At 35.2% G+C, this 27,628-nt stretch overlaps 1 protein-coding gene across 4 annotated transcripts; it reads right to left on the bottom strand.

Moving 5' to 3' along the window:
- Positions 1 to 16,210: 16,210 nt before the first annotated feature.
- On the bottom strand, positions 16,211 to 26,570 carry LOC128189557 (transmembrane protein 248-like). Of its 4 annotated transcripts, XM_052861211.1 has the most exons (10): positions 26,430 to 26,569; positions 24,891 to 24,927; positions 20,738 to 20,844; positions 19,779 to 19,961; positions 19,009 to 19,178; positions 18,120 to 18,241; positions 17,736 to 17,883; positions 17,203 to 17,374; positions 16,685 to 16,822; positions 16,211 to 16,439 (listed from the first exon to the last, which is right to left on the bottom strand). In XM_052861211.1, exons 3-10 carry the CDS (start codon positions 20,789 to 20,791, stop codon positions 16,422 to 16,424), a joined length of 1,005 nt encoding a protein of 334 aa, XP_052717171.1. In that variant the 5' UTR covers positions 20,792 to 20,844; positions 24,891 to 24,927; positions 26,430 to 26,569; the 3' UTR covers positions 16,211 to 16,421. The 4 variants fall into 4 exon arrangements, with proteins under 4 accessions (XP_052717171.1, XP_052717173.1, XP_052717170.1 ...); XM_052861213.1 differs by lacking the exon at positions 20,738 to 20,844 and having other exon boundaries at positions 26,430 to 26,570; XM_052861210.1 differs by lacking the exon at positions 24,891 to 24,927 and having other exon boundaries at positions 26,430 to 26,570.
- Between the last annotated feature and the right edge of the window lie 1,058 nt (positions 26,571 to 27,628).

Here is a 27,628-nt window from a genome sequence, read left to right as displayed (position 1 = left end):
TACATTACTCAGCTGTTGCTTTAAATACATGCAGTTATAATCTGAACGGTAGCATCAGATGGGGTTAGGGAAGGAGACGGGGGGGGGGGTCCATCAATTATTTTCGAAACAATTTTTTCTATTGATTAAACAGCTGTTAAATATATACATGTATAGAAAAATATTTTTTTAACGGCCTCGCCCACGCATTAATATTAGGATTTTGAAGATGATCGGCAAATTTCGTCTATTTTTTGCTTGTAAAGATCCATGGTAGTTTTGCCCCCCCCCCCCCCCCCCCCCCCTTTTCAAAGACAATGCTACGTGTGTCTGATAATTTAAACCCATATTGTATTTATTAAAACGGAATGTATAGCAAATATGTGGTAAGTGAACTTCTATACGCAGCTAATGCCTAAGTTGGGACATGTTTAAACGTCAACAGGAAAAAAAAAACATCGAGAAAACAAATTTTCAAATTCAAAAGTTTCTTACCTCTGAGGGTGCCGTCTGAGAGCCCACAAATTTAAATGAGTAGTCAAACTAGACACATATAATAAAAGTATAATTTTTTTAAATAGATCTTGAATCTACCTAGCCTCCCCAGCAATCACCCCCCCCCCCCCCAAAAAAAAATGCAATATCATTTTATCTTTTGTAGAATTCAATAATTATTTGATTAAATACATCCCTTACACCAATATCTAAACCCGTTCAAATTTTCAGGACATCTACTGTACGTAGAATAATCTACATGTGGTATAAAATACAAAATTTAATGTCTTAATCAAATAAAAAAATTTCTCAGATAGGCCATTTTCCCTCTTACAAATGCATATTGATCCAAATTCGATCACCGATTACTTGCTGTTTGTTTAATCATCAATAATTATAACTTATGGTATTTTAAAGGTGAGCTTATTTTTTGGGGAAAAATAACTCTATAAAAAATGTAATATTATAGAACAACTCTACGTGATGAACAATATTCGTTGATAAATTTAAAGCACTTCATTAATATTATTGATGTTGGATGACAAATCTTGTGGGGGTTCTACATGTACCCCCTCATCCTCCTAACTATAACCATATTTTATTTAGTTTTATTGTTGTTATTTCGATCTGTACATGTGGGTGTACTTGCAAACATTTACAGTTTTTGTATACACTATACAGTATATTGTATGAGATTGAAGCCATTTGTTCAAATTTTAGAGGTTTCGAATGTTTCAATCTGATTTATAAGAGTTTGTGGAATTTTTTTTTTCTTTTTCTGGCAGGCGTTATCTATTTAGTCATTTTCATTGCTTTATGTGATCTGTGCAATGAACCTGAGAAGAAAATTGGCATTAAACGATTAACATTCTCAATTATGAAGATCTTAATTAGGTCACCTGTGTCACTCAGGTGACCTATTGCCATTGGTCTTTGTCCGTCGGCGTTCATCATCTGGTCATAATTTTACATTTTTAAAACTTTTCCTTGAAAACTACAAGGTCAATTGTTACCATTTTTAGCTTTGTAGATTCAAGTTTGTTTTGAAATCATCATCCCCGGGGGTGGGGGGGGGGGGTGTAGTTGGGGGGCCACAAAAAAGGGATGGGGCAAATTTTTACATAGGAGTTTATAGAGAAAAAACTACTTCTCAACCATTTAGCCAGAAAAGCTGTGAATTAGCATGGTGCATCTTATGATACATATACAGCTGGAGGAGGTTAAGGTTTTTGGAGCAGGTTCAAGTTTTTGGAGCAGGTGCCCTTTGATGTTTATATCCAAGTTATTATTTGTTCTGTCTTTACCAGGCTTAGATGAATAATGCATCTTGTGATACTGATTCACTCGAAAAGCTTTGATGCTAAATCTAAGCGATAGGTTTCGGATATGCTGGAGGAGGTTATGTTTTTTGGAGCAGGTCACATGTTTAGGTATTTAATGGTCCTTACTAATTCAAACTTCCTTGGTTGATTAATCAAAGAGCTAGCTCGAGCTTGTTACATAATGATGTCAGTCTTGTTCAAACCTAGTCGGACTTGCACATTTTTAAAATATAACTATTAAATCAAATATTGGGGTGGCTTCAAATACAGCACTTGATCTCCGTTTTGTTGAAGGTGGAGCAGGTGTAAGTTTTCTGAGTACCAGTAGTTAAATTCAGATTTATATGTTGAAATAATTCTGTCCCGACCAACTTTCAAGGTTCATGTAAATCTGGATATGAAACATAAGGCTAGCTTCAGATACAGAGCCTGATCTCCATTATCAAGATGCAACAGCACAGGTCTTCGAGGACAGGACTCCCTCCACCCCCTAGATTAGTTGATTCTCCTGCTAGAAATTCCTTAAAAGCATGTTTACACCATATCTCTTTCCAAATATCTGAAAATTAAAGGAAAATAATCGATTTTTGTGTATCCACTTTATTTATTCAACAAAAATGATATTATCGCAGTTAATACAACATCTTTTGGAGATGTTATGTGTACACCATTATATGATAAAATTTGAGAAGTCTTTTTGCATGCAAATACATGTAAACCAGTTTTCTCTGATGTATCCTACCACAGTGACAGAAAGATGTTTACTTCCATCACAGTTACTTACCAGAGTGGCATACCTTTCTTTTTGAAATGCCGGTTGGGGATAGTTTTATATAAATCATTTATTTTAATTAATTTTTAGATATTTGAAATGGGACATGTTGTGTACGTGACTTTAAAGAAATTTTCTATCAAAAATGAGATTCAACTACTCTGGGAGTAGATATTGGGGTTGGAAGTTGGGGATGGAGGAGGTCCTGTCCTCAAGCATCTGTGTGAAGATGCTGAAAAAACCTTGTCCTACCTCACTCAAACTTGCTTTATAGATTTGACTTTTGATATGTGTTATATCATTATTCCTATGATATTATATCAAATAATATATTTTATCATATAATATTGTATCAAATCAATTGATGCAATATTGTATTGTATTATACAATATCATATCATATAATACAATATCATGATTATTTTAATAGAATACAATATTAATTATAAATCTTCATACAATGTCATGATACAATATACATTTATTGCATGATTGTGAGGGAAATTTGAAGATTCATTCCTTATGATTTTTCTTGGGGATTAAATTTTCATATTTCCCTTACAATCATGCAATAAATATTTTATTATACCAAACGACAAGTGAGAATAAGAATACATTTAATCGTTTTTCAATTCTAGAAAAGCAATAATGAAGTGAATGTTTAGTGGTTTCTTTCTACTATTATGTCAGTTTTCTGATGTAGAAAGGAATTATAACAATATTTTTATTAGATTTAATCATTAATCACAATTTGTATGCTCACCCTTGAGATTTTTCAGAAGCATTGAATGACAATTCGAAGGGGTGGGATATGATGAAAATATGACAATGACAGGGAAATATGAAGTGTTATTGCCCGTACACATGACTGTCTAGAGCAAATCAGATGCCACAATATACATTTATAGAATAATCATATTGAGGTATAGCAATATCATATTGTATCATGATATTATACAACAGTGTATTATATCACATGATATCATATCATATGACACAAAATTATATAATTTGATACAATATTGTATAGTAGTGCAATATTAAGAAATATTGTATCGTACAGAACAAGGGTTGTCCAAAAAGTTCGTGGACAATTTGTCAAAAATGTACATTGTTCTAATTTTTATACATATACATTATTAAACTCACGATCTATATTAAAATATTATAATACTTTCCTGATACATGTAATGGCCCGTTATTTTGAATAAAATTACATGTGTCCACGAACTTTTTGGACAACCCTTTAACAATATGAAATTTATTGACAAACCGCATATTAACATACAATATGTTAATAGAGGTAAAAAACTGATTTTCATATGATATAATGATAAAGGTGATCTGACAAAGTAGATGACTTGTCTAGGTGAGCTCTGTAATCTTGGATTGCTTTTGTTTTCTGTTTATTTAATTTTTGTGTGTGTGAAAAATGTTCTTTTTTTCCTTTTAATGGAAACAGCCATAGATTTTTTGTTTGACATGTCCCCTTTTTAGCTCACCGAGACGAAGTCGTGGGAGCTTATAGTTATACCCTATCAGCATCTGGACCTGGTTAAAGTTTTTTGTTGCAGGTCCTGTATCTAAGTTATTACTTGTCCTTTCTTGACCAAACTTGCATGGGTGATGCATCTGGACATACTTATGGACTTGAATGACTTGGATGCTGAATCTGGGCCATGAATTTCAGATGCTGGGGGAGGTTATGGTGTTTGGAGCAGGTGAAAGTTTTTGGTGCAGGTGCCCTTTCGATAGCCATTTCTAACTTACTACTAGTCCGAACTTCACCAAACTTATCTTATAATACTGATGCACTTGACAGGCTCGAATGCTGAAACTAAGACAATTTTTTGGAGCAGCTAGATGCCCTCTGGTGAATATATTTAAGTCACTATTGGTCCTAACTTCACCAAACTTGCATTAATGTTGCGTCTTATGATATTGATGCACTTGACATGCTTGAATACTGAATCTGAGCCATAGGTTTCAGATGCTGAATGGGGTTAAAAGTTTTTTATGCTGGTAAAAGTTTTTGGAGCAGGTGCCCTTTGATGATTATATCTTATAGTTATTACTGGTCCTAACTTCACCACACTTGCATGGATGGTGCGTCTTATGATACTGAACTGATGCACCTGACTCTTCCAGCATCTGAAACCTATGGCAGATCTGATCTGCCATAGGTTTCAGATGCTGGAAGAGTTTAAAGTTTTTAGAGCTGGTTAAATTTTTGGAGCAAGTGACCTCTGATGATTATATCTTATTTGATACTGGTCCTATCTTTACCAAACTTGCATGGATGGTGCCTCTTATAACACTGATCCTTTTGACAGACTTGATTGCTGAATCTGAGCCATAGGTTTTGGATGCTTGATGGGTTCAGTTTTTTAGAATAGGTCACATTTTTAATAGATATTGATAGTACTATTACAAACTTGCATAGTTGATTTAACTATTATATAAGTGAATTGCAGAGGTAGCTTAAGATGCAGAGCCTGACCTCAATTATCATGGATGCTAAAAAAAAACCTCCTACCTCACTCAAACTTGCTTGATAGATGTGTTTGTTGTGAAATGATATTACATGATTCCTATGATATAGTATTGTATGATATGATATACTATAGTTTTATATGATACAATATTATATCATAAATTATATTGTAAAATTATTATGATGAATTATATGAATTTGTATATCATGATATGATATTGCATCATGGTATTGTTATGTAAAGTATTATATATTGTTATATTCAGTGGTATATTCTCACTATATAACTCTATATATCTATATAGACAATTCAATAATTGTAATTTTAGCTGGAACAAAAATTATTGACAGGTCAATATTTTTTTAATATTGACCGGCTAGGAATAATATCTAGAGAACATTCCCTTTATTTCAATTAATCGCCTCTGATTTTTTGATTCGTAAATGGTGACATAAATTAATCTTCGCGACTCCAAAACAAGGTGACGGTATAATATTGTCAATCTGTCATTGAAGGCAAGTAAACAACAAACGCACAATGCAACAGTTTGTTATCATAACGGGGATATTGAATTGTGAAGTAAAATCAGGTAAAACATCTTTAGCTTATTTCCTATGGAAGGTGGAATATCACCAGTGACCTTCTGATGCCAGCGATTTTTTTGGAAATTAACTTTGCGCAAAATTAAATTTTTGAATTCTATGTAGAGCCAAGAAAATTACGGCGATCTGTTTTCAAATTTTTTCTTGATTTTTGGTTTGTTCCTTCTTATAACAAAACAAATATTGACTAGGGTTGGCAATGGGTAACACAACGAATTGTTACATGTGCATAAATATTATGCGCGTACGGTTCGCCTAAAAATTCACGCCATTTCTGTATATAAAAGCAGTAAAAATTTCTCTGAATTAAGACATTCAGTATAACAAATTAAATAGAGCCTGTTTGGGGTGATAACAGTTGAAATTGACATTGGTGACGTATAGTATCTAAGACGAATATATTGCCCTCCGCTTTTCATTGGGCATTATTTTGTCCCTTTGGGGCTAATATAATCAATGTTGCACTCAACCACAGTCAATATTTGTATAATACAATATTGTATAATATGATATTGTATTACATATTTTTGAATCACATGATATTGTATCATATGATATTATACAATGTTGTATCAAATTATATCCTATATATACATTTCATATTATACATCATATATCATATGATACAATATTTTTATTACTCTAGCATACAATATAATATCATATATTACAATATTATGATGTATTATGTGCTATGATATTGTATCATATGATACTCATAATATTTATACTATATGATTCTATATTGTATTAATATATCTTATGATATATATACTATATGATATATAATATACAATATTATACTATATTATTGTTATGATATAGATACTATATGTATGGTGGCATATCTCTGTCCCTTGTGTGCAAGTTATTTTTCGATCAAATATGTCAACATGCAAGATAAATATGTTGACATGCAAAATAATTATGTCAACATGCAACATAACTATGTTGACATGCAAGAAAATTGCAATCAAATAAGAATTATGAAAGTTTTCAAAAAATCTCAAATATCACCAGCATGTGAGTTCCAAGATGCTAGATGCTACTTTCATGTTAACATGCACAGGGGCCAAGCCCGTTTTGACATTAATTTCAATGTAACCATAAATAAAATGGGCTTGGCCCCTGTGTAAACATGCAAGAAAAATATGCTGACATCAAACTTATCTATGTCAACATGCAACTTGGTTATGTTCACATGCTACTTATTTATGTCGACATGCAACTTAGTTATGTTCACATGCTACTTATTTATGTGGACATGCAACTTAGTTATGTTCACATGCTACATATTTATGTCAACATGCAACTTAGTTATGTTTGCATGCAAGATAAATATGTTGACATGGAACTTTTAAAGTTGCATGTCGACATAAATATGTTGCATGTCAACATAATTATCTTGCATGTTAATATAACTAAGTTGCATGTCGACATGAATAAGTAGCATGTCAACATATTTATCTTACATTTAGCATCTTGGTGTCACACGTTGGCGATATTTAAGAATTTTAAAAGATTTTTTCATGTTGACATAACTATCTTGCCTGTCAACATACTTATCTTGCATGTCGACATATTTGATAGAAAAATGACTCGCACACAAGGGGCAGAGGCATGCCACCATATGTACATGATACTATATTGTATCATATATTTTATGATATTGTATTATGTGATCAAATACTATATTGTGTAACATGATACAATAACCTATCATATTATGAGATACAGTATCACATCTTGATACATTGTCATATCATATGTAACAATACCATATTGTATCATTATATATAACAGTATTTTATTGTATGATTTGATATATATTACATAGTATCATAGGATGAAGTATCATATTTTATATTATTGTAGTGAATATAAATATTGTATCTTATAATACGGTATGATATTAACATGTTACTATCAAACAATTTTTGTAACATATGATATGTACAATATTGTGTCAAAACAGTATCCATGAATATCCACGATCATTAACAATGATATTCATATAATGTAATAAAGGTGATGCCTCATAAAGGTGATGCCTCATAAGGGTGATGCCTCGTCTCGATGAGCTTTGTAATCTGTGATTACCTATGTTTATTCATCAAGTGCAAATACCAGTGTTTTCCCAAGCATGATTCGCCTAGGTAATTTTTCATCTACAATTAAACTTTATGCAAAATTTTAATTTTTCACCTACGCCAAGCATTTAGAGAAAATAGACACGATTTATTAGATATCAATATCATGCATTTATTCACATCAAATTTTAAACTTTTCAGTGCGTTACTTGCAACCAAAATAGATTTTTCTACTTTTCCTAAAAAATACAAAAAAGTTCATATACAAAAATTAAGGGCATATATTCTTCTTTGAACAATGCAATCTTGCTTAAAAAATGATACTCTAACGATTCATAAGATAAATTTTGGTGTAGCATTCCTCCTAAAATATTTCACAGCCATAATATTTTGAACTTCAATTTTTTATAGGAGGGGTTCAATTTTTCGCCGCAAAGTACTGAACCTTGGTTTAAAATATCGCATAATATTTTGAAAATTTTCAGAGTATCAAAATATCATATGACACTGGCTTCTTGAATAGTCATATTCACCAGACCCTTAGGAATGCAATTAAATTGTATATTATAAATTAATCTTTTCTGTATTCATAGTTTGTGAAGGAGGATATTTGTATTAAGGTGGAATAACACATTATCACAACATGGCTGACCTCTGATTGAAACAATTGTTTTTAATGATTTTATCGACGGTAACATACTCCATAGCCTAGTGGATAAAGTGTCCGGTTTATGATCCGTACATCCCGAGTTCGAATACCGCAGGGGTATTTGTTGCTGCTTAGTGAATTGAATTTTTTAAATACCCGGTATTCATTTTTTTATCCTCAAATTGCAAATTTTTCACTTATTTGACATATGTACAGTCTATTTATCTTTATATTTTTCATAATAAAAATTTTTTTCTGTTAATTTGAGTGACTTTCAGGTGTGTTATTCCACCTTAAGGTCAAGATCTAGTAAATGAAAGGTGCCTACAGGTTAATGAAATTCAAAATATAAATTCTTTTAATGATGCTTCATATCAATATATATGCTTTATAGGGTGTACCGGGGCTTAAATTTTTGGTAAACACAATGAAAAATCATGATTTTAACCACCATTTTCTATAAAATATGAACGATAAAAGTAACAAATCTCGGAGTTTTGTCCATTTTTGACTAATGAAATATATAATATATAGAATGCCCACAGTCTCTCCAAAAACGACATTACCGTAAACAAGCTCTTGACCTTCTCATTAAAATGATGTCAAATTGAATATATAGGTACCGGGATTACTTTATCTGTGATTAAATATAGAATGTCAAAATATTGTTTTATTTTCTACATAATTCTTTAAAAGCCGTAAAATATGGGAAAAGAATCATCAAATCAATTATATTAAGTCATAATGGTTCTAGCACCAAAAAGATAGTCTTGAATCATTTACTAGATCTTGACCTTAATTTTTTCATTATGAGAAATTAGCAATATGTATTTAACAATGAAATTCTAGATACAGTTGAACTTCGATATCTCGAACACTGATATCTTAAATACAATGGATATGTCAAAGTGATTTGTAAGTCCCAACTACTTACTTTTTAAAGTAATTTACCGGTACTCTCGATATCTCGAATACTCGGATATCTTGAAGTTTTTAAACAGATCTAGTTTGAGATAATGAAGTTTCACTGTATATTCATGTACTTAATTATTCATGTTCATTACATTTGTAGTTACCCAAGAGAATCAGGCATCGGAACCTATAGTGGAGCATCAAGAATAACCAGTACATGTACAAAGGATTCATTAGGGTTAAATTGTGTTTTAATGTTTCAATTCTTGACAAAAATATAGACTTGCCATTAAACTCGAATATTAAATAGCTATGGAGCTTAGAAAATAATCCAAAAGACTGTACTGTAGTTTGTTTTAGACTTGGATATTTATATGTTTGAAGTTATTTTAATAAAGTTTTTGTTTTGTTGTTATCTTTTCACTCTTACTGTAAATTCCTTATTTTACGCGAGTACTTAATTCCACGATTCCACTGTTTTGTATCAAATAACAAGGATATAATCACGATCACCAATTTTTTGTGTTAATTTCTTATAGTTCAAAAGTGTCTGAAAAATAAAAGCGAGACTTGTGAGGGTTGCTTCTTGCAATTTTACGTGGAAATTAATTCCTCACGTTTATTCAGGAATTTACAGTACTCTCGGTTGCCCCACTCTTCCCCTTTCACTCGCATCAACTCTTCCTCTCTATTACTCTCTCCCACTCTTTCAGTGGGTGAGTGAGAAAGGAAGAGAGAGTAGGGGAGAGTGGAGGTAGGGAGAGGGAGTGAGGTGAGAGAGAGTGGGGAGTGAGGTGAAAGAGTAGGTAGGGAGGTGAGAGAGAGTGGGTAGCGAGGTGAAGTGGGAAATGAGGTGAGAGAGATTGAGGAGAGAGAGAGGGGAGTATGATGAGAGAGAATGGGGGAATGAGGTGAGAGAGTGGGGGAATGAGGTGAGAGAGAGTTGGGAGTAAGGTGAGAGAGAGTGGGGAGTAAGGTGATAGAGATTGGGGAGTGAGAGCAGAGTGAGTAGAGAGGGGGGAGTAAGGTGAGAGTGGGGAGTGAGGTGAGAGAAAAAAAGTGGAGAGTGAGGTGAGAGAGTGGGGAGTAAGGTGAGAGAGAGAGAGTGAGGAAAGAGTGTGGGGAGTCAGGTGGGGGAGAGAGTGTGGGGAGTAAGGCGAGAGAGAGAGGAGTAAGGTGAGAGAGAGAGTGGGGAGTCAGGTGGGGGGAGAGAGATGGTAGTAAGGTGAGAGAGTGTGTGTGGGGAGTTAGCTGAGGTGAGAGAGTGGGGGAGTGAGGCGAGAGAGTTAAGTGAGTGAGGTGAGAGCGAGTGGGGGGTGAGGTGAGAGAGATAGTGGGGAGTGAGGTGAAAGAGAGAGAGTGGGGAATTAGAGAGAGAGAAGTGAGGTGAAAGAGTGTGGGGAGTGAGGTGAGAGAGGGAGTGGGGTGAGGTGAGCGAGAGTGAGGTGAGAGTTGTGAATGAGTGAGGTGAGAGAGAGTGAGGTGAGAGAGTGTGGGGAGTGAGGTGAGAGAGGGATTGAGGTGAGAGAGTGTGGGGAGTGAGGTGAGAGATGGAGTGAGGTGAGAGAGTAGGGGAGTAAGGTAAGGTGAGAGAGTGGTGAGAGCAAGTTGGGGTGAGGTGAGAGAGAGTGGGGAGTGAGGTGAGAGTTGGGAGTGAGGTGAGAGAGAGTGGGGAGTGAGGTGAGAGCGAGTAAGTGGGGAATGAGGTGAGAGAGAGTGAGGTGAGAGTTGTGAGTGAAATAGAGTAAGGTGAGAGAGTGTTGGGAGTGAGGTGAGAGCAAGTGAGTGTGAGGTGAGAGAGAGTGGGGAGTGAGGTGAGAGAGATAGTGGGAGTGAGTGAGAGAGAGTGTGAGGTGAGAGTGGGGAGTGAGGTGAGAGAGATAGTGGGAGTGAGGTTAGAGAGTGGGGAATGAGAGAGAGAGAGGAAAATGAGTTGAAAGAGGGTGGGGAGTGAGGTGAGAGTGAGTTGGGATGAGGTGAGAGAGTGGGGAGTGAGTGATAGAGATAATGGGAGTGGGTAAGAGAGTGGGGATTGAGAGAGGGGAGTGAGGTGGAGGAGTGAGGTGAGAGAGAGTGGGTGAGTGAGCTGAGAGAGGGAGTTAGGTGAGAGAGTGGGGAATGAGAGAGAAAGGGGGATTGAGGTGAGAGAGTGTGGAATGAGAGGGAGAGGGGAGTGAGGTGAGAGAGTGTGGGGAGTGAGGTGAGAGAGTGTGGGGAGTGGGGTGAGAGAAGGGGAGTGAGGTGAGAGAGAGAGTGGGAAGTGAGATGAGAGAGTGGAGAGTGGTGAGAGAGAATTGGGAGTGAGGTGAGAGAGTGGGGAATGAGAGAGAGAGAGGGGGAGTGAGGTGTGAGAGAGAGTGGGAAGTGAGGTGAGAGTTGGGAGTGAGATGATAGAGTGGGGAATGAGAGAGAGAGGGGGTGAGGTGAAAGAGAGTGGAGGAGTGAGGTGAGAAAGTGGGGGAGTGAGGTAGAGAGTAGGGAATGTGAGAAAGTGGGGGAGTGAGGTAGAGAGTAGGGAATGAGAGAGAGAGAGAGGGAAGTGAGGTGAAAGAGAGCGGAGGAGTGAGGTGAGAAAGTGGGGGAGTAAGGTGAGAGAGAGTGGGGAGTGAGATGAGAGAGTGTGGAGTGAGATGAGAGAGAGAATTGGAATGAGGTGAATGCGATCGGGGGGAGAGAGAGAGTGGGGTGAAAATGGGGAGTGAGGTGAGAAAGTGGGGGAGTACGGTGAGAGAGAGTGGGGAGTGAGATGAGAGAGTGGGGAATGAGATGAGAGAGAGAATGGGAATGAGGTGAGAGCAAGTGGGGAAGAGAGAGTGAGGTGATAATGAGGAGTGAGGTGAGAGAGTGTGGGGAGTATGGCATTAGCGAGTGGGGGGGGTGATGTAAAGAGAGTTGGGAGTGAGTGAGAGAGAGTGGGGAATGAGGGGGTGGAGTGAGTTGAGAGAGACAGTTGGGAGAGAGTGGGAAAGAAGTGAGAGAGTGGGGAATGAGAGACAGAGAGAGGGGAGTGAGGTGAAAGAGAGTGAAGGAGAGAGAGGGGAGTGAGGTGAGAAAGTGGGGGAGTAAGGTGAGAGAGAGTGGGGAGTGAGATGAGAGAGTGGGGAGTGAGATGAGAGAGAGAATTGGAATGAGGTGAGAGCGAGTGGGGGAGAGAGAGAGTGAGGTGAGAATGGGGAGTGAGGTGAGAAAGTGGGGGAGTAAGGTGAGAGAGAATTGGGACTGAGATGAGAGAGTGGGGAGTGAGATGAGAGAAAGAATGGGAATGAGGTGAGAGCAGGTGGGGAAGAGAGAGTGAGGTGATAATGAGGAGTGAGGTGAGAGAGAGTGTGGGGAGTGAGGCATGAGCGAGTGGGGGTGAGGTGAGAGAGAGTTGGGAGTGAGTGAGAGAGAGTGGGGAATGAGGTGGTGGAGTGAGGTGAGAGATAGTGGGGAGAGAGTGAGAAAGAGGTGAGAGAGTGGGGAATGAGAGAGAGAGAGAAAGGGTAGTGAGGTGAAAGAGAGTGAAGAAGAGAGAGAGGGGAGTGAGGTGAGAAAGTGGGGGAGTTAGGTGAGAGAGAGTGGGGAGTGAGATGAGAGAGTAGGGAGTGAGATGAGAGAGAGAGTGGGAATGAGAGAGAGGGGAGTGAAGTGAGAGTGTGGGCAGTGAGGTGAGAGAGAGTGTGGGGAGTGAGGTGAGAGTGAATTGGGGATGAGGTGAGTGAGATTGAGGAGTGAGGTGAGAGACAATAGGGAGTGAGAGAGAGTGAGGTGAGAGGGTGTGGAGTGAGGTGATGAGAGTGATGTGAGAGAGAGAGAGTGGGGGTGAGTGAGAGAGTGGGAAGTGGAGAGAGAGAGAGTGGGAAGTGAGGTGAGGTGAGAGGGAGAGAGTGGTGGAGTGAATTGAGAGAGTGGGGGAGTGAGGTGAAAGAGAGAGTGGGGAGTGAGGCAAGAGAGAAAGAGTGGGGAATGAGAGAGAGAGAGAGAGTGAGGAGAGAAGGGTGAGTAAGGTGAGAGTGGGGAATGAGATGAGAGAAAGAAAGTGGGGAGAGAGTGGGGAGTAAGGTGAGAGAGATTGAGGAGTTAGGCGGGAGAGAAAAGGGAGTGAGGTGAGAGAGAGAGAGTAGGGAGTGAGGTGGGAGAGAATAGGGAGTGAGAGAGTAGGGAGTGAGGTGAGAGAGAGACTGAGGAGTGAGATGAGAGAAAATAGGGAGTGAGAGAGTGGGGAGTGAGGTGAGAGTGAGATGAGAGAGAGAGTGGGGAGTGAGGTGAGAGAGAGAGAGTGGGGTGAGGTGAGAGAGTGGAGGAATGAGATGAGAGAGTGGGAAAGAGAGAGTGAGGTGAGAGTGGAAGGGGGGTGAGAGAGAGTGGGAAGCAATGTCAGAGAGAGAGAGTGGAGGAATGAGATGAGAGAGTGGGGAAAGTGAGAGTGGGGAGTGAGGTGAGAGAGTGGGGGAGTGAGGTGAGAGAAAGTTGGGAGTGAGGTGAAAGAGAGAGATAGTGGCGAGGGAGTTAGTGGGGAGTTAGATGAGAGAGAGAGAGAGAGAGCACAATGATGTTGGAGAGTGAAAGGTAGAAAAAGGTGAGAGTGCATAGGGAGAGTAATTCAAGAGAGTGAAGTGAGATAGAGGTTAGAGTGAGATAAGAATAGAGAGGAGAGTGAGTTAAGGGAGAGTGGGGAGAGGGAAAATTGAGAAGGTGAGTAGGGAGAGAGAGTGGGAGAGAGAGAGAGAGGAGAATGAGATGAGGAGAGAGTGAGTGGGAAGAGTGGGGTGAGAGAAAGAAAGAGGGAAGAGTTAGATGGGAGAGTGAGGTAAGGTGTGGGAGTGAGATGAGAGAGTGGGGAGTGACGTGAGAGAGAAAGAGTGTGTGTGTGTGGGAGAGAGGGAGTGAGATGTGAGAGAGTGAGGTGGAAGAGAGAAGGAGAGAGTGAGGTGAGAATGTGGGAAGATAGGAAGGTGAGAGTGGGGAAAGTGATTTGAGGGAAAGGGTAAGATGGTGGGGTGAGAGAGAGAACCAGAGTGGGGAGATAGTAAGGTGTGAGGTGAGAGGGAAGTTGAGGTTAGTGAGGAGAGAGTGAAGTGAGGTGAGAGTGGGGAGAGTGATGCAAGGAATGTATAGTATACATTAGAGATTTTCATACATAGAAATTGACAAACTCATTATTCCCGTCTTAAAACCTGTGCCGGTATTTATTTTCTCTGATTAAACTGCATGTATTTAAGGCTATCATGTCTAACAATTGGTGTTTTTGCAACTCATTTGTCAATTTGGTACAAATGTCAAGAGAGCATATCGCTTTTCAGTTAACTCTTTTATGTTCAGTACATCAAACTGAAGCGCATCTAGCAGCCTAAGCCATTCAACTTCCTATTTCTGAGTTGGTCCAAATAAAAGTGATTGCAGTTTTCGAATACCGGTATGTATTGGTAATCAGCTTGAAGACTTAGTCAACTATCTTTGACGACTCCATCATGGAAAACACAACAATCAACAAATTCATCACTTTGTACCTAAATTCTAATCTTATTGCCAAATTCCAGGCTTATAGTAATATCAAAACACAGACAGATTGATTTCCTTTTATGTGAATTTATTGTAACTGTAGAAAGAGAAATTTCAACAAAAGCTTGAAGTAAACATCTGTAACAGTTTATAAAAAAAATAATCTTGAATCATCACAATCAACATGGAATGTTTATATACAGTTAACATGATTCCAAAATATACAAGTACATAATAAAAAAGAAAATGCAACCCCTGTTTAGAACTGATATACACTGAGTAATTATATAAGGTAAAATTTCACACCTGTTGCGTTCTTTTGTCGTCGGAAACCCACATTCAGAAACAGATTAACATAGCAGAAAATGTCTATAAAGCAATATGACAAAGCAAATTTTATTTTTATTTATGAGAATTTGAATTTTTTTAACCTTATTGTATAAAAAAAATGTTTCAACATGTACATATATGTACCTTGCAATTGATTTTCAAATATCAATTCAACTGAATATACAAAATTTCAAATTATCAAAAATGTAAATGCACTTTAATTCAATATGATCTTGCTATATGAACATGTACTTCGGAACAGTTTGACTTCCAACCCTTATTATATATGAAAAGATACACATTTCGGTGCCTGATTTCATCCTAATCACACACTCGGATTCACATATACAATAAATAACAAATAATAATGAAACCAAACACTGTACAGGTAGAATTTCCGAGGACTCCAACCGAGTTTGATCACCAATAGTATCATCAATGTTAAACTTCTATGTTGCTGATAATTTATTTTGCATTAGAGGGTTGTGATATCTTTAGAAGATATGTATGTACCGTATAAAATTTACCTCATAACCAAGACTGCTAAAATTAAATATTAAGCAATCTCTTTAGGACAAAGTGTCCTTGTTTTAACCCACGAACATTTTGAAAGGAACTCCTATATTACCGGATATTTAAAGGGCAATATCTTCTCTTCAAACCATTTAATTTAAATATTTAAGTATCAAACAGTATAAGTTTTGTAACTTATTTTAAGAACTTAATGACAATTCAATGAAACAATAAAAATCTATATCATCAAATAAAATGAACACATTAACATGTACATTGTATATGCAACTAAAATTTACCTGTACGAATCATATAAATAACATTTACTTCCCAAATCAATCTTGATGAATCTAAAAAAAATAGCCAACATACGTGTTTACACATCAAAATGAATTAAGAAAACCTGGAGTACTGTAATTGAAAATGGAGGCATATGAAAACATCTTCACCTTTCACTGTAATAAAGTCATTATCTAAATTTGTAGAATTTCACACATTTTAAAAATTTCAAACCCCCAATTACTGTAGTAAAATACACTGTCTTCTCTTGTAGAGTGGAGTCCTACATAAACTGCTATGGCTCATGAGATCTAGTGATCATTACGTCCCATAACATGATGTCCAGCAGAAGTAAGCACTATTGGGAGATTCAAACTGAAACAATTCTGCCTCTTAACATCACAGTGGTATAGGCACATATAATGAGCAAACAACAAATGGAATGTAGAATTTGTTTGTAATCAAAATATTGCACTTGTTCTGAACTGTGTTGTGGCATATCTCAAACTTTGGTCGACACCTTTAAAATAAAAACAATATATGAATGAGGTTCATTATAACATATCAAACAAAACATTTCACATGGCCAATCTGATCATGAAATTATCAAAATACCACACGGATTGACGTCGAGTATGATTTTTCTCAGAAAGATTAACAACCACTAAAATCAATATTTAAGTTTTATTTCACAGTGGTAATATTGATATGATGAGCATAAAATATTCATGCTCATCAATTTTCCAGATGAGACTACTGTGTTACCTCTGAGTAAGACCCGGACTTGTTTTTGTGAGTGGCAGGATGGCCTCTGATAAGGGCATAACAGATGATGGTCACAAACATCACAAACAGAAAGTAGGTGGTGTGCATGAGGTGGAGGTTGATGATTGACCTGTCCTCCTGCAAAAACATGTACAACGCTAAATCATATGATCTCAATTACTACATTTATTACCAGGATTCATTGTATGCTAGCTAACTGCCACATAAAACAATTGGTGTTTACCCTTATGTGGTTTATTATTTATTTGATATCTTTTTTTTTTCTTTTTTTTTTGATTTTCTCCAGTTATGTAGATTTCTGAAAAAATTATCAATTTACATTTCCTGTCTTTAACAACTGTCAGAACAAGGCTTTTATTTTCTTTCGGTATTTCCATCCACATATTTTGAGACACCATAAATTATTACTAATTCGTCATTAAACATTTCCTTCACCGTACTAGTTTTCCGACTCATTGATTTTGACAAAGACCAAACATGAATCGTATAGCGCTTACGAGTGTCAGAAGCATGTTCATGGTGGGATCCAGTTTGTACTTCATGGTGACTCTGGGTAAATGCGCACAAAGGTTTTCCTCCGTGTAACTGCGAGGATAGCCCACCATCCGGGAACTGTAGTCCGTCACCCCTTCTGTCACGCCGACTGTGCTGGTACATCCCCCAAAGTGTCTGAAAAATCACAAAATTACAGTGTGATTAAAGGCTGTGCCTTGTGCAGTATTAATGCTTGTTATTTGTGCATACTGCTGCTATCTATTGAATATCTATCAATTATGAACTAAGTATCATTAAAGCACTTAAAAAGACTACAGTGTATGTAATTATTTGATACATTTTTGAAGTGAAACTGGGTTAATCAATACATGTACGAAATATTCATAAAGCATGAGTGTAATTAAATGCCTGGTTTTTAGAATTATCTGTGGTTTAAGTACGGGTAGGGTAGACGCTGATATTGACCAAACAAGACTAATCACAGGAACTTTAGTTTTTTATTCTATTCAACGTTCACTGTCCCACCTTACATTACCTTTTGCTGGGGAAAATTGAAGCTGGTCCCTGGAAATTAATGCAGGTCAAAATCTGTATTTTCTGACAGTTTTTGTCTGTGCAAACAGCTTCATTCCATTTGATAGGCAACATCATGGACACGTTCATGCTCATCTTAGAGGCCATCCCTAGAGAAAAAGATAGCACAGATGAACCTGAATACCCAAACACTTCTCTGACCTGACATACTGTATATTACATACATATTACCTTTAAAATTTTCATGAAATAGGTACAGGTACTATTGTTTAAACATAGCAGTAACCAGATTGCATGCTTCTGATAGCATTTTAAATTTTTTTTATATAAAATATACATGTCTTCATCATTTCAAGTGAATGTACATTGTATATATGATGATCACCTCTGAGTCCGAGTTCACTTCCATTGACGGCTGCCAACAGTGTGGTCACGTTGTTTGATATATTGAAGAAGCTGTCACTTTGAGAGGGTGTTACCTCTATCAGCATGGATATAGAAGTATTCCTGTAAGATCATGAAAAATACATTACTTTTCTATGTATATGTATTAACACTTAAAAGTTTCTTCAAGTTATCATATGAATTGTTTGACAAAATGCAAAAGAGAAATACTGTCTTCTATTAAAAACTCCATCAAAAGAATCATTTGTCTTGATCTATAGATTGTTTTTATGGGGGTTCATTTATTTATTAACAGTTAAAGTAAAGGTTGCTGCTGCAGAAATCTAAATTATTATATGATTGATTAATTCCTAGCTCTATGATTGGCTGATATCCAACAATCTAGAAAAAATATAATGTTATATTCACCTGCACATGACCTAGAAAGTCAATATAACATTTGATTATTTCTACGTTGGACTAAAAATAAGTCAGAACTCAGGAATTACAAAATGCTACCATTGGTTATCATTATTTGTGTTGTCCAATGAAATGTTGTGTCTCTTAATTTGTTCCTGTTTTGTTCTCAGTTGTTAATTTGTTTTCAATTTGAACCCATTGCTTCAAACTAAAATTATTTCCTTAATAACACTCAATTTGATATGTCTGTATCAATCTGTCACTGAATCATAATAATAATAAAACAATTATTGCAATTTTTTTTATCAATATAATGGTTTAGCTACCCAAGAGGTACAATATTCACCACACTTTCAGCTTTGGCTAGGTGAATATTGTACTTCTCGGGTAGCTAAATTTATCATATTGACCTCAAAAACAGCAATTATTGTATAGGGTTATCCAGTGGAGGAAAAAGGTCTTTCACTTACACAACGTGTTCATCTATAGGAGGTGGGGTAGTTTTGATAACTTTATCGTGAAGCTTTAACAATGTGTCTGAGAGCTTTGGTTCTGCGGTTGTAGTGATTGTGTCTTCTGTTTGATTTCCTAACACACAAAATTCTACTTCAGCAAAATTTTCAAAAAAGTGGTTCCATTCCTGAAAAAGACAAACAAAATTTCCATCATAATATGTTCTTAGTGCTGTCAAATTTGCTGAAAATCACAATCGATTAATTGGCAAAATTGGTTGTCTCATACCAACTGTTGATAGGCCAATAATCAAATCTGTAACAAATTGTTTTAAAATAGAGCACTAAATTTTATGCCATGATTTTAATTTCAAATATATGAGTGTAATTTGCACTTACCAGTACTTTTTAAAGCTAATAAGATGTATGTTGTATTGTTATCAATTAAAGTGTTACATATTTTTGATTGATTGAAAAAAAAAACCAGTTTGGAAAAGTTTCATTTCATTAAATATAAAATAATGAACAAAAGATAGGTATAGTATTAATGTAATAAACCGATTATAAAATCTCAAATCGATTATTATAAATCGACAATCTTTCCATCCGATATTTAATTAAAAATTGATCATCGTGACAACACTTATGCAATCACTATTTCTAATGGCCAATGACATCATCACACTCAGCAAAAAAAAAATCGTACCAAGTCAACCCATAAGACTGTACATGATATGTTTGAGCTATCAGGCAAAAAAAACCCCCAAAACCCTAAAACAGTTCGGTACCTTTGTGAGATCAGGGTTAGGTAGTTCTTGCACTTTGATTATGTATGCTAGAGTTAAAAGCACCAAGGCAAATGCTCCCAGACTTATCACAAACAGGACCATGGGTGGCTTGTTTTTGAAAAAGCTCTTCAAATTTTCACAAATTGCACAGTCAAATGCCATGGCTGTGATGTTTTTCAGTCCCTGGAAAAGTGAAAAAATCATTTTATGAATAAATTTTCCATGCATCTAATAGGAATGTTTTACAGGTCAAAGGTTACAAAAATTTATATGGTAATTATAACTACCAAAGATAAAAGTCTCTTCAAAACTCAACATTAATGCAAACATGTAAAACACTAAAGTAAATGTTATTTTTTAAAATTTTTACAAAAAATACCAGCCACTTTACAGGCAATACAAATTTTTTGTTTATATTTTGTTTGTTCTATCCTAGTATGTTTTTTAAACAATGAAGGTCATACCTTTTAAAAAATTAACCAAAATGGAAATAGGGACAAGAATTGCACTGTTGTTCAAAATGTTATGCATGTAGTTTTAAAAGAAGGGGATAGATACTGTGAACAAAATTTTCAAATAATTTTCACAGTGGATAACCTTTAGTAGTCATATTACATTGCATAGAATATTAAAAAAATTGCCTCATAATGGTTCTGTCAGCAAAAATTGTAACCTATCGGTAAGCTTTCAGTAAACTACATCATTCTTTACAATAAACACTTTTTATAATACATTTTGTATGGTGGAGGAAAATCTCACAAAACAAATCACTGTAAGATATATCATGTCTTTGTTGCATTAGGGGGTTTCTCATTATAAACAAACAACGACTGCTCTTTACTTTGCACATAGCTGATAGTTTTAGGAATAAGGAATCATTCTTTGAGTATTATTAGGTGATAACTTTGATTGGGGCGTGGTCAAAACACATCCTGAACTTCGTGTTTCTTCAAACTTACCTTTAAAAATTGCCTGAAACGCCTATGATTCTTTTTGCGGAATTCAAATTTCATTGGGATGAAGTAGAACTCCTAGTGAGCTAATACCGTAGATTTGCAGAGTTGTTCTGTATATTACAAATAATATTTAAGCTAAATCATGCAGATGATTTTAATACTTTAAAACATGCAAATACCTACCATGATAGTACAAGTGGATAAAGAAGATCATTAAATTTAATTATCATCTTCACAATAAAAATTTTGCTTCCGGTGCATTACTCCTTCTAGAAGGTTTTTTTCAAACAATAATTTTCCTTTAAAAAGGCTTTAGCCCTTTAATTGAATAAACTGAAAAGTCCTTTACCCAAGGGTGCTTTATGCTAAGTCAACATTGATCTTTTGGGTTCAGTTTTAGAATAACTCAGAATTTTAAAGCTTCAAAGCAGCATCTTAGATATTACCTTAACTTGCAAAACATCACAGGCACTCTGAAGTATGCAAGCAAAGCAAAAGCTATATATGTTTATGTTGTCTGCTAGGATAGGTCCAGGGGAGATTGATATTATGAAAATCAAACAATCTGCTACTGTCATTTTGAATATAACCTTCCTTTTTCTTTAAAGCTTAAACATGAACAGATCAGCAGACAACTACTGGAAGTCTAATTGTAATATACATATAGTATTTGTCTTTAATGTGAATTCATTAAAATTGCCTGTTAAAATTTTATCTTCCAGCCTCTCTAGGTTTAGTATTTTGAAATTATCATTACACGAGAATTAACTTTGGACAGTCTTAAATAAAACATGAAATCTTTTGGATAGTAAATTCTGCTATGACTGTGACACTTGATTCAATGTTACTGCACACCCTTTAATGTACAGGCAATCTTTTGGTTAAATCTGGGCAAGATTGGGTCAAGGAGAGAAAAAAATATCATGATCCAAAATTTAATTTCAGGGCTGCTGTGTTTTTTAACATTTGACCTCACACTTTATCTACAAGCATTCTTTAGGATTTTAAAATCTGAGAAGGATTCTCTCTCAAGGATTTTTACTGTGATCCTCTTCAACTTTAACCTTTGAAATAAAAACTTTGTTCACTTGTTCAAAATAATTAAGCATCCTTTACCGGGCTTTACCCAAAGCCAAAATATGTACGGTAGATGAAGTGGATGCCAAATAAGCCATAAAGAGTGAATACATATAATTTAGACAAGAATTTACACTTAAGTAAGTCTGCTACGTATTTTGAGAAGTCAGAAACTAAGCTGAAATTCATTGCCCTTATCATAGCCTAATAAAATGATAACCAGTAAAATAACAGCCAAAGCATTATAAATTTATTTTAGTCTTCAACAAGCTTGTATTAATTTACTTACAAAACTAAGACTCCAGGATGTGCAAATTCAGTTTTGTACAATGATTTAAAATCAAATGGTCTTTAGTCATGCAAGATTATCATATGAATAATAACATACCAACAGCTTAAGAACATCCTTGATTTAAATATGACCTCTGACATTCTATGTAACATTCCTAAAATGACCTTCAGAGATGGGGCCATATCGATGTTAAATTTACATGTGTCTTCCAAAGTTTTTCAATGAACTTTGCAGTGTGAGCATAAAAAATGGGTTACGAATTTGAGGAATTAATATGTAATGCAGTTAATTGAATGCCATATGGTCTTTCCATCTCATTATAAACATTTCTGAATGTGTCACATATACTTTAAAGATAATCTAAAGGAAGTTTTTGAAGTTCTTAAAAGCAAATTCCAACAAACAGCTTCATTTCACTCCATAGAAGCTAGGCTAAATACTGGCAACAACAATATTAATGAGTGTTATTCTATGGTTACGGCAATTTACCTCATAGCTAGGATAAAGGAGAAATTGCATTTACCGGTACTATTATAAAAGAAAGGGTTTACAGAAATCTACATTTTTAAAATGTTCACAAGAGATTCAGATTGAAATGAAGTATTAGCAGGATATCATATGCAAATTGTTAACTGATATCAACTAGCTTAATGATAAGACACACATGAGGATGAGAGAACTTTTATCTTTGTTATTTTGTAATGTTAAAATAAGGCCACTCCAATTTTAATTTCTTGTTGATCAGACATCTGATGCAAAAAGTACGAGCAGGCGAGGGATTAAATAGTAAAATAATTATTTTTTGTAAGCAAAATTTTTAGGTGGTATATAAAGAAAATTGAGCCAATGATTATATTATTTCTACCTTTTATCTAATTCATAAATAAAAACAATTTAATATACGAAAAATAGAGCAGAAATTGAACAGAACATAGAACAGATTAAATACAAGCGCAGGTCCGAAAAACAAGACAGTAAATTGGTGTGGCCAGTTGATTATGCAAGTCTAGAATTAATATACAAAAAAACAAAATGTAAAACTAAACAATTGAATTATCAGTCTGTAACATTTAGTACATGTATATCAAATAAACAATGTGTACATGTATTTCACTTTCATAAAAAAATAACAGATTTTGATAGTCACTGCCAGTCCCAAAATAGTAAAATTCTAAATATCAATCAGAAAATAGATATCTATAAACTGTTTATAATTAACATGAACACTGACAGATACATGTAAATGAGTAATTTTGCCCAATGAAAACTTTGACCCTTAGCAATCTGAGGTTGACAGTCAAATCAAAGTATTTTGACATAGTCATTGACATTTAAGAGTGTGACAAAGATAGTGCTGGTATATATGTATACATATTGTGCTTTTCGACAGTGTATTAATCTGGAAAGAAAGTCTTGAACTGGGCTATCACTAAAATTGTTTGTTTTCTCTTTATAAAGATTTAAAAAAAAAAAAAACAATGCGTTTGCAGGTAAGGAATTCATGATTTATTTTTTTTTTGGGGGGGGGGGGGGGGGTTATTTTTGGGGGAGGATAAATTCAAGCTGATACCATTTCAAATTGAACACAAATGTGTTTTTTCTCTTTGAATAATTAATGTGAATCAATAAATCTGCATCAGTCTATTGGGAGAAAACAAACCGGTGGTTATGAGTTGTGTATACTATTACTTATTAGGTTAGTTACTGATCACTACGGAAATATATTGGGTTGATCAATCTCATAGATTGCGAGGCGAAGCCGAGCCGTCTATGAGATTGATCAACCCAATATATTTCCGTAGTGAGTCAGTAACTAACCTAATAAGTGTTTTGTTTTCCCGAGGACTATCAAGTGACATATTTATTCACAAATAGCGATATTCAATTTTAGATGTTTTTCCCTTTCCTCGGCAGAGATCGACGCTGCCATTTTGTTCTGCTCCAGACAAAACAATGTGACGTCAATATTCTAAAGGGCAACTACTCTAATTTTAAAGAATTTCAAAGGGCAACTACTCCGAATACTTTAAGAACTTACGGCATGCGGTTTATGTATTAAATACTATGAAATGTTGAAATGAGTAAGCGAAGCGTCGGCCAATGACGGCCATATTGCTTAATATTATTTCTCACCGAACAAATATAGAGATATATGAGGCAATCACGTGCTATGTTTAAACCAATGAAAGTGTGACATTTCAGTCCAAGGGAAAACAAATGTATGTTTGATGTGCAAAAATATACAGTATAGTGCTTTATATTTACATCCTACTGTGATTTTCCATTGAATTTTGTGATCTTCAAATGCCTCTAAATGCAACAAGTAGTCAAAGGTCAAATCGACGAGTTTTATTATGACGTCACAAACGTTGAACGCTGTAAACTGCAACGTCATAAGCGAAAATCAAAGTTCACGCTTGTGGCTGTTACTGTGGCTCTTCCATTAATATTAACTTACCCTTAGGATAAGATAGGAATTTTAAGGTATGAATCACATTTGCAGACAAGGCAAGAAGTTAAAAAAATGTAAATATAAGCATTAAATCATGATTTTTTGAAGTATACACTCTCATAACTGCAGCGGTGTTTGCATACAAATTTTCTTAACGCGCTAACGCGCGTTACTCAATTTGTATGCACACACCGCTGCAGTTATGAGAGTGTATACTTCAAAAAATCATGATTCAATGCTATAATGTTTGGCCAAAACTGTTTCTTTCCAGTCCATCACTCAAACATGTACCAAAGAGCTACAGTTTAAAGTTAGTAAATCATTTGTAAACTTACTGAATTCTTTGACTTTACCATCTTATTCACCTGAAAACTGTTTTTAATGGTGGAATGAAAATTAATGTACATAAAATGCAAGCCAAGTTAAAAAATGTAAACCAATGTGAACTGAATTGAAACATATTTTCACAGCCAACAGTTTACAAGCCAGAAAAAGATCGGCAAAATGTACTACTCTGATTGTGAAAATTGAACAATCAGTTTTGAAATAGCTACAAAACAGCAACATGCATAACTCTGCGCAGATGCAATAACAGGTTCCAGGCATATTTTGCAAAGCACATCAAATCCCATTGCAGCACTTTAAATAAGTACTTAATATATAATATATTTTACTTTGTATGTAAATTAATCATGCATAAAAAATTCTTCTTAAATTTTCATCCAAATCGATAAAGAAATACTTCTATAAAGTCACAGCTAGATTTCTAATCTGACCAGACAATCTTAATTAAAACCATCATTTTTATCCTCTTTTTTTTTTACACCCTTGCTTTTCTATGAAGACATGTGCAACAGGTTGGGACCAATCGCCCAAATGGGATATAATAACCCGTTTGGGATATAAATTTTAAGCGCAAAAAATAAAAACATGTGAAAAGGAGATGTTATGATTTGCATCTCATTAAATCAAACTGGGGGTTATTGGTGTTGTCTAAGAGGTATTCTCTTTAGAGAAGTGGACAGGCATAGCCTGCATCCACTTCAGTGTAGGATATGCCTGTCCACTTCTCAAAAGAGAATAGTATAGAGGAATATCGGATTAACTGTTATACTCTGTCCCGGGTTTTTGCTTCCACCACTTTTTGCTTGATAATTCGATAATCATAAATACTTTTGTGCTCAAACTACGTTCATCCACTTATATGAAAAATGTCCAGATTATCTGTTTTGAAACTCCCCCTCTACCGCTTCAGGTTTCTATACACATCCCAAAATAAAAAGTCTACGGGAATTTTGCATTGCATCAGCCATTAATAAGCCTGGATTATAACGTTGAAAAACTGCGCGAGGTATCCCGAGTACTTCCGAATGGAGAAAAGATGTAAACAATTCCCATTATAAATCTCCTTTAGAAATTTGTTTTCGTTCCTGTGAACTTTTATGAGTGAAAAATGATAATTGTTCAATGAAGACATCTAGGATATATTCTCTTTCATCGATTTCAACTGTATTTCTTTCACAGGTATGTGTATTTTTATTAAAAATCATCAAAAAGTGATGGAAGCAATAACTTGGGACAGACTATAGTAGCTAGCTAGTTTAGAGTCCAACAAAATGAAATGCAAACGACAAACTAGTATTTTTCGAACAAGAATTTGCATATTGTTATTAATATTTCATTTATAAAGCCTTAAGTTTAAGAAAGTCTTTTTCACAATGATTTTATTAGTATGAATATTTCTAAAACTTTCAAATTATTATGAGCAGAGACATAAATAACATTATGTCTCAGTTATGAGCCTGGGTGCTGAGCATGCAGGAAATGAGTATTAAAATTGTATGTAGACCTATTACATGCTTTAAGAAAATTACCTGTTTTTCTTTCTTTAACTTCTTTCTTTTACATTATCCTAACTTTGACAGTTCAATACTTTAAGGCTCTGTTTTAAGGATGTCGCCGAAGGTAGGTTCACGTACGTGTCCGATGGCATCCATAGTTGCTGTATACTTTCAAAAGTGACACGGAATGGATGATTTATTTCCGGCAATATTGTGTAAAATACTGTTACTTACTTTTTATATGAAAACCAATATGTACAAAATTCATTATTTGTCAATAGATAAGGACTTTTTGAATGTTTTCCGTGCGTATACAACTAGCATTCCAGAAAAATAGCAAAACCCACATGAGCGGGTCATGTAATTTTCTTTGTATTTTTTCGTATGAAACGAAGTAAAACTCATATATTATACTTACTTTAATTAATTAACTAAACAATACATTTGAAAGCAGCTTTTAAAAGTAAAACGAATGCGTGCATGTACTCCTACTTAAACGTCGTTTTACTCGAAGGCTCGTCAGTTCAAAACTGTATGAACTATAATCAATTTTTTTTAAAAAGAAATGTGAGTAGAAAATACATTGTAGATGTTATTATAAATCTGTGTTTTTAGCGATACTGCTTAATTTTATGTATTTTTTCTTTAATTTTCCACATGTTTACTCAGTGTAGTAAACATCAGATACTGAAGGGGAGTACAATGTACATGTACTTTATTTCGATAAAAAAAATCGATAGGGTTTTTTCATATAAGAACAAAATTATGGGACGCAGTACGAAATTCTTTAAATAAGCAATTTTAAAAGCAATTATTTGAGATAATTACAGTATTTCTATTATAAATGGGAAAAATTGCCTTTAAATAGACATTAAACGTTTTCAAAAGAATTCATTTGTCCCAGAGAAAGGGGGGGAGGGGGTTCTAACCCCCGGAACCCCCCCCCCCCCCCTTCTGGATCCGCCAATGCAATTGATATGCAAAATAACAACTTCCAATCTAGAAAACTATAGGATGAGTTATCCGTACAATAGGGGAACCCTTTTGGCAGCCGACCGGATTTTTCTTTGGGAAACCCGGTTTAAATACACGAAGATATGTACCTCGACAAAAAATCGACATATCACAAATGAAGTGAACGAACTTGCTCGTGTTAGGTCCGTCAAAAAATGTACAAACGTTTCTATAAGTTCCTGTATAGTCTGACCAAAGATATTTATGCAGCATATTTG

This window comes from Crassostrea angulata, chromosome 6, assembly GCF_025612915.1.
Source record: "Crassostrea angulata isolate pt1a10 chromosome 6, ASM2561291v2, whole genome shotgun sequence".
NCBI lineage: Eukaryota > Metazoa > Mollusca > Bivalvia > Ostreida > Ostreidae > Magallana > Magallana angulata.
The sequence above is the reverse complement of the archived record's forward strand: the minus strand, read 5'-3'. Positions and strand labels throughout refer to the sequence as shown.

Bases quoted from the DNA above. Each gene is read 5' to 3' on its own strand.
- LOC128189557 (XM_052861210.1), bottom strand. From the start codon at position 20,791: ATGAAATTTGAATTCCGCAAAAAGAATCATAGGCGTTTCAGGCAATTT. The intron at 19,179-19,778 runs GTACCGAACTGT...TGTCTTTTTCAG, and splicing joins CTAACCCTGATCTCACAAAG to GAATGGAACCACTTTTTTGA. The intron at 16,823-17,202 runs GTAAGCGCTATA...ATGTTTTTGCAG, and splicing joins TGAACATGCTTCTGACACTC to GAGGACAGGTCAATCATCAA.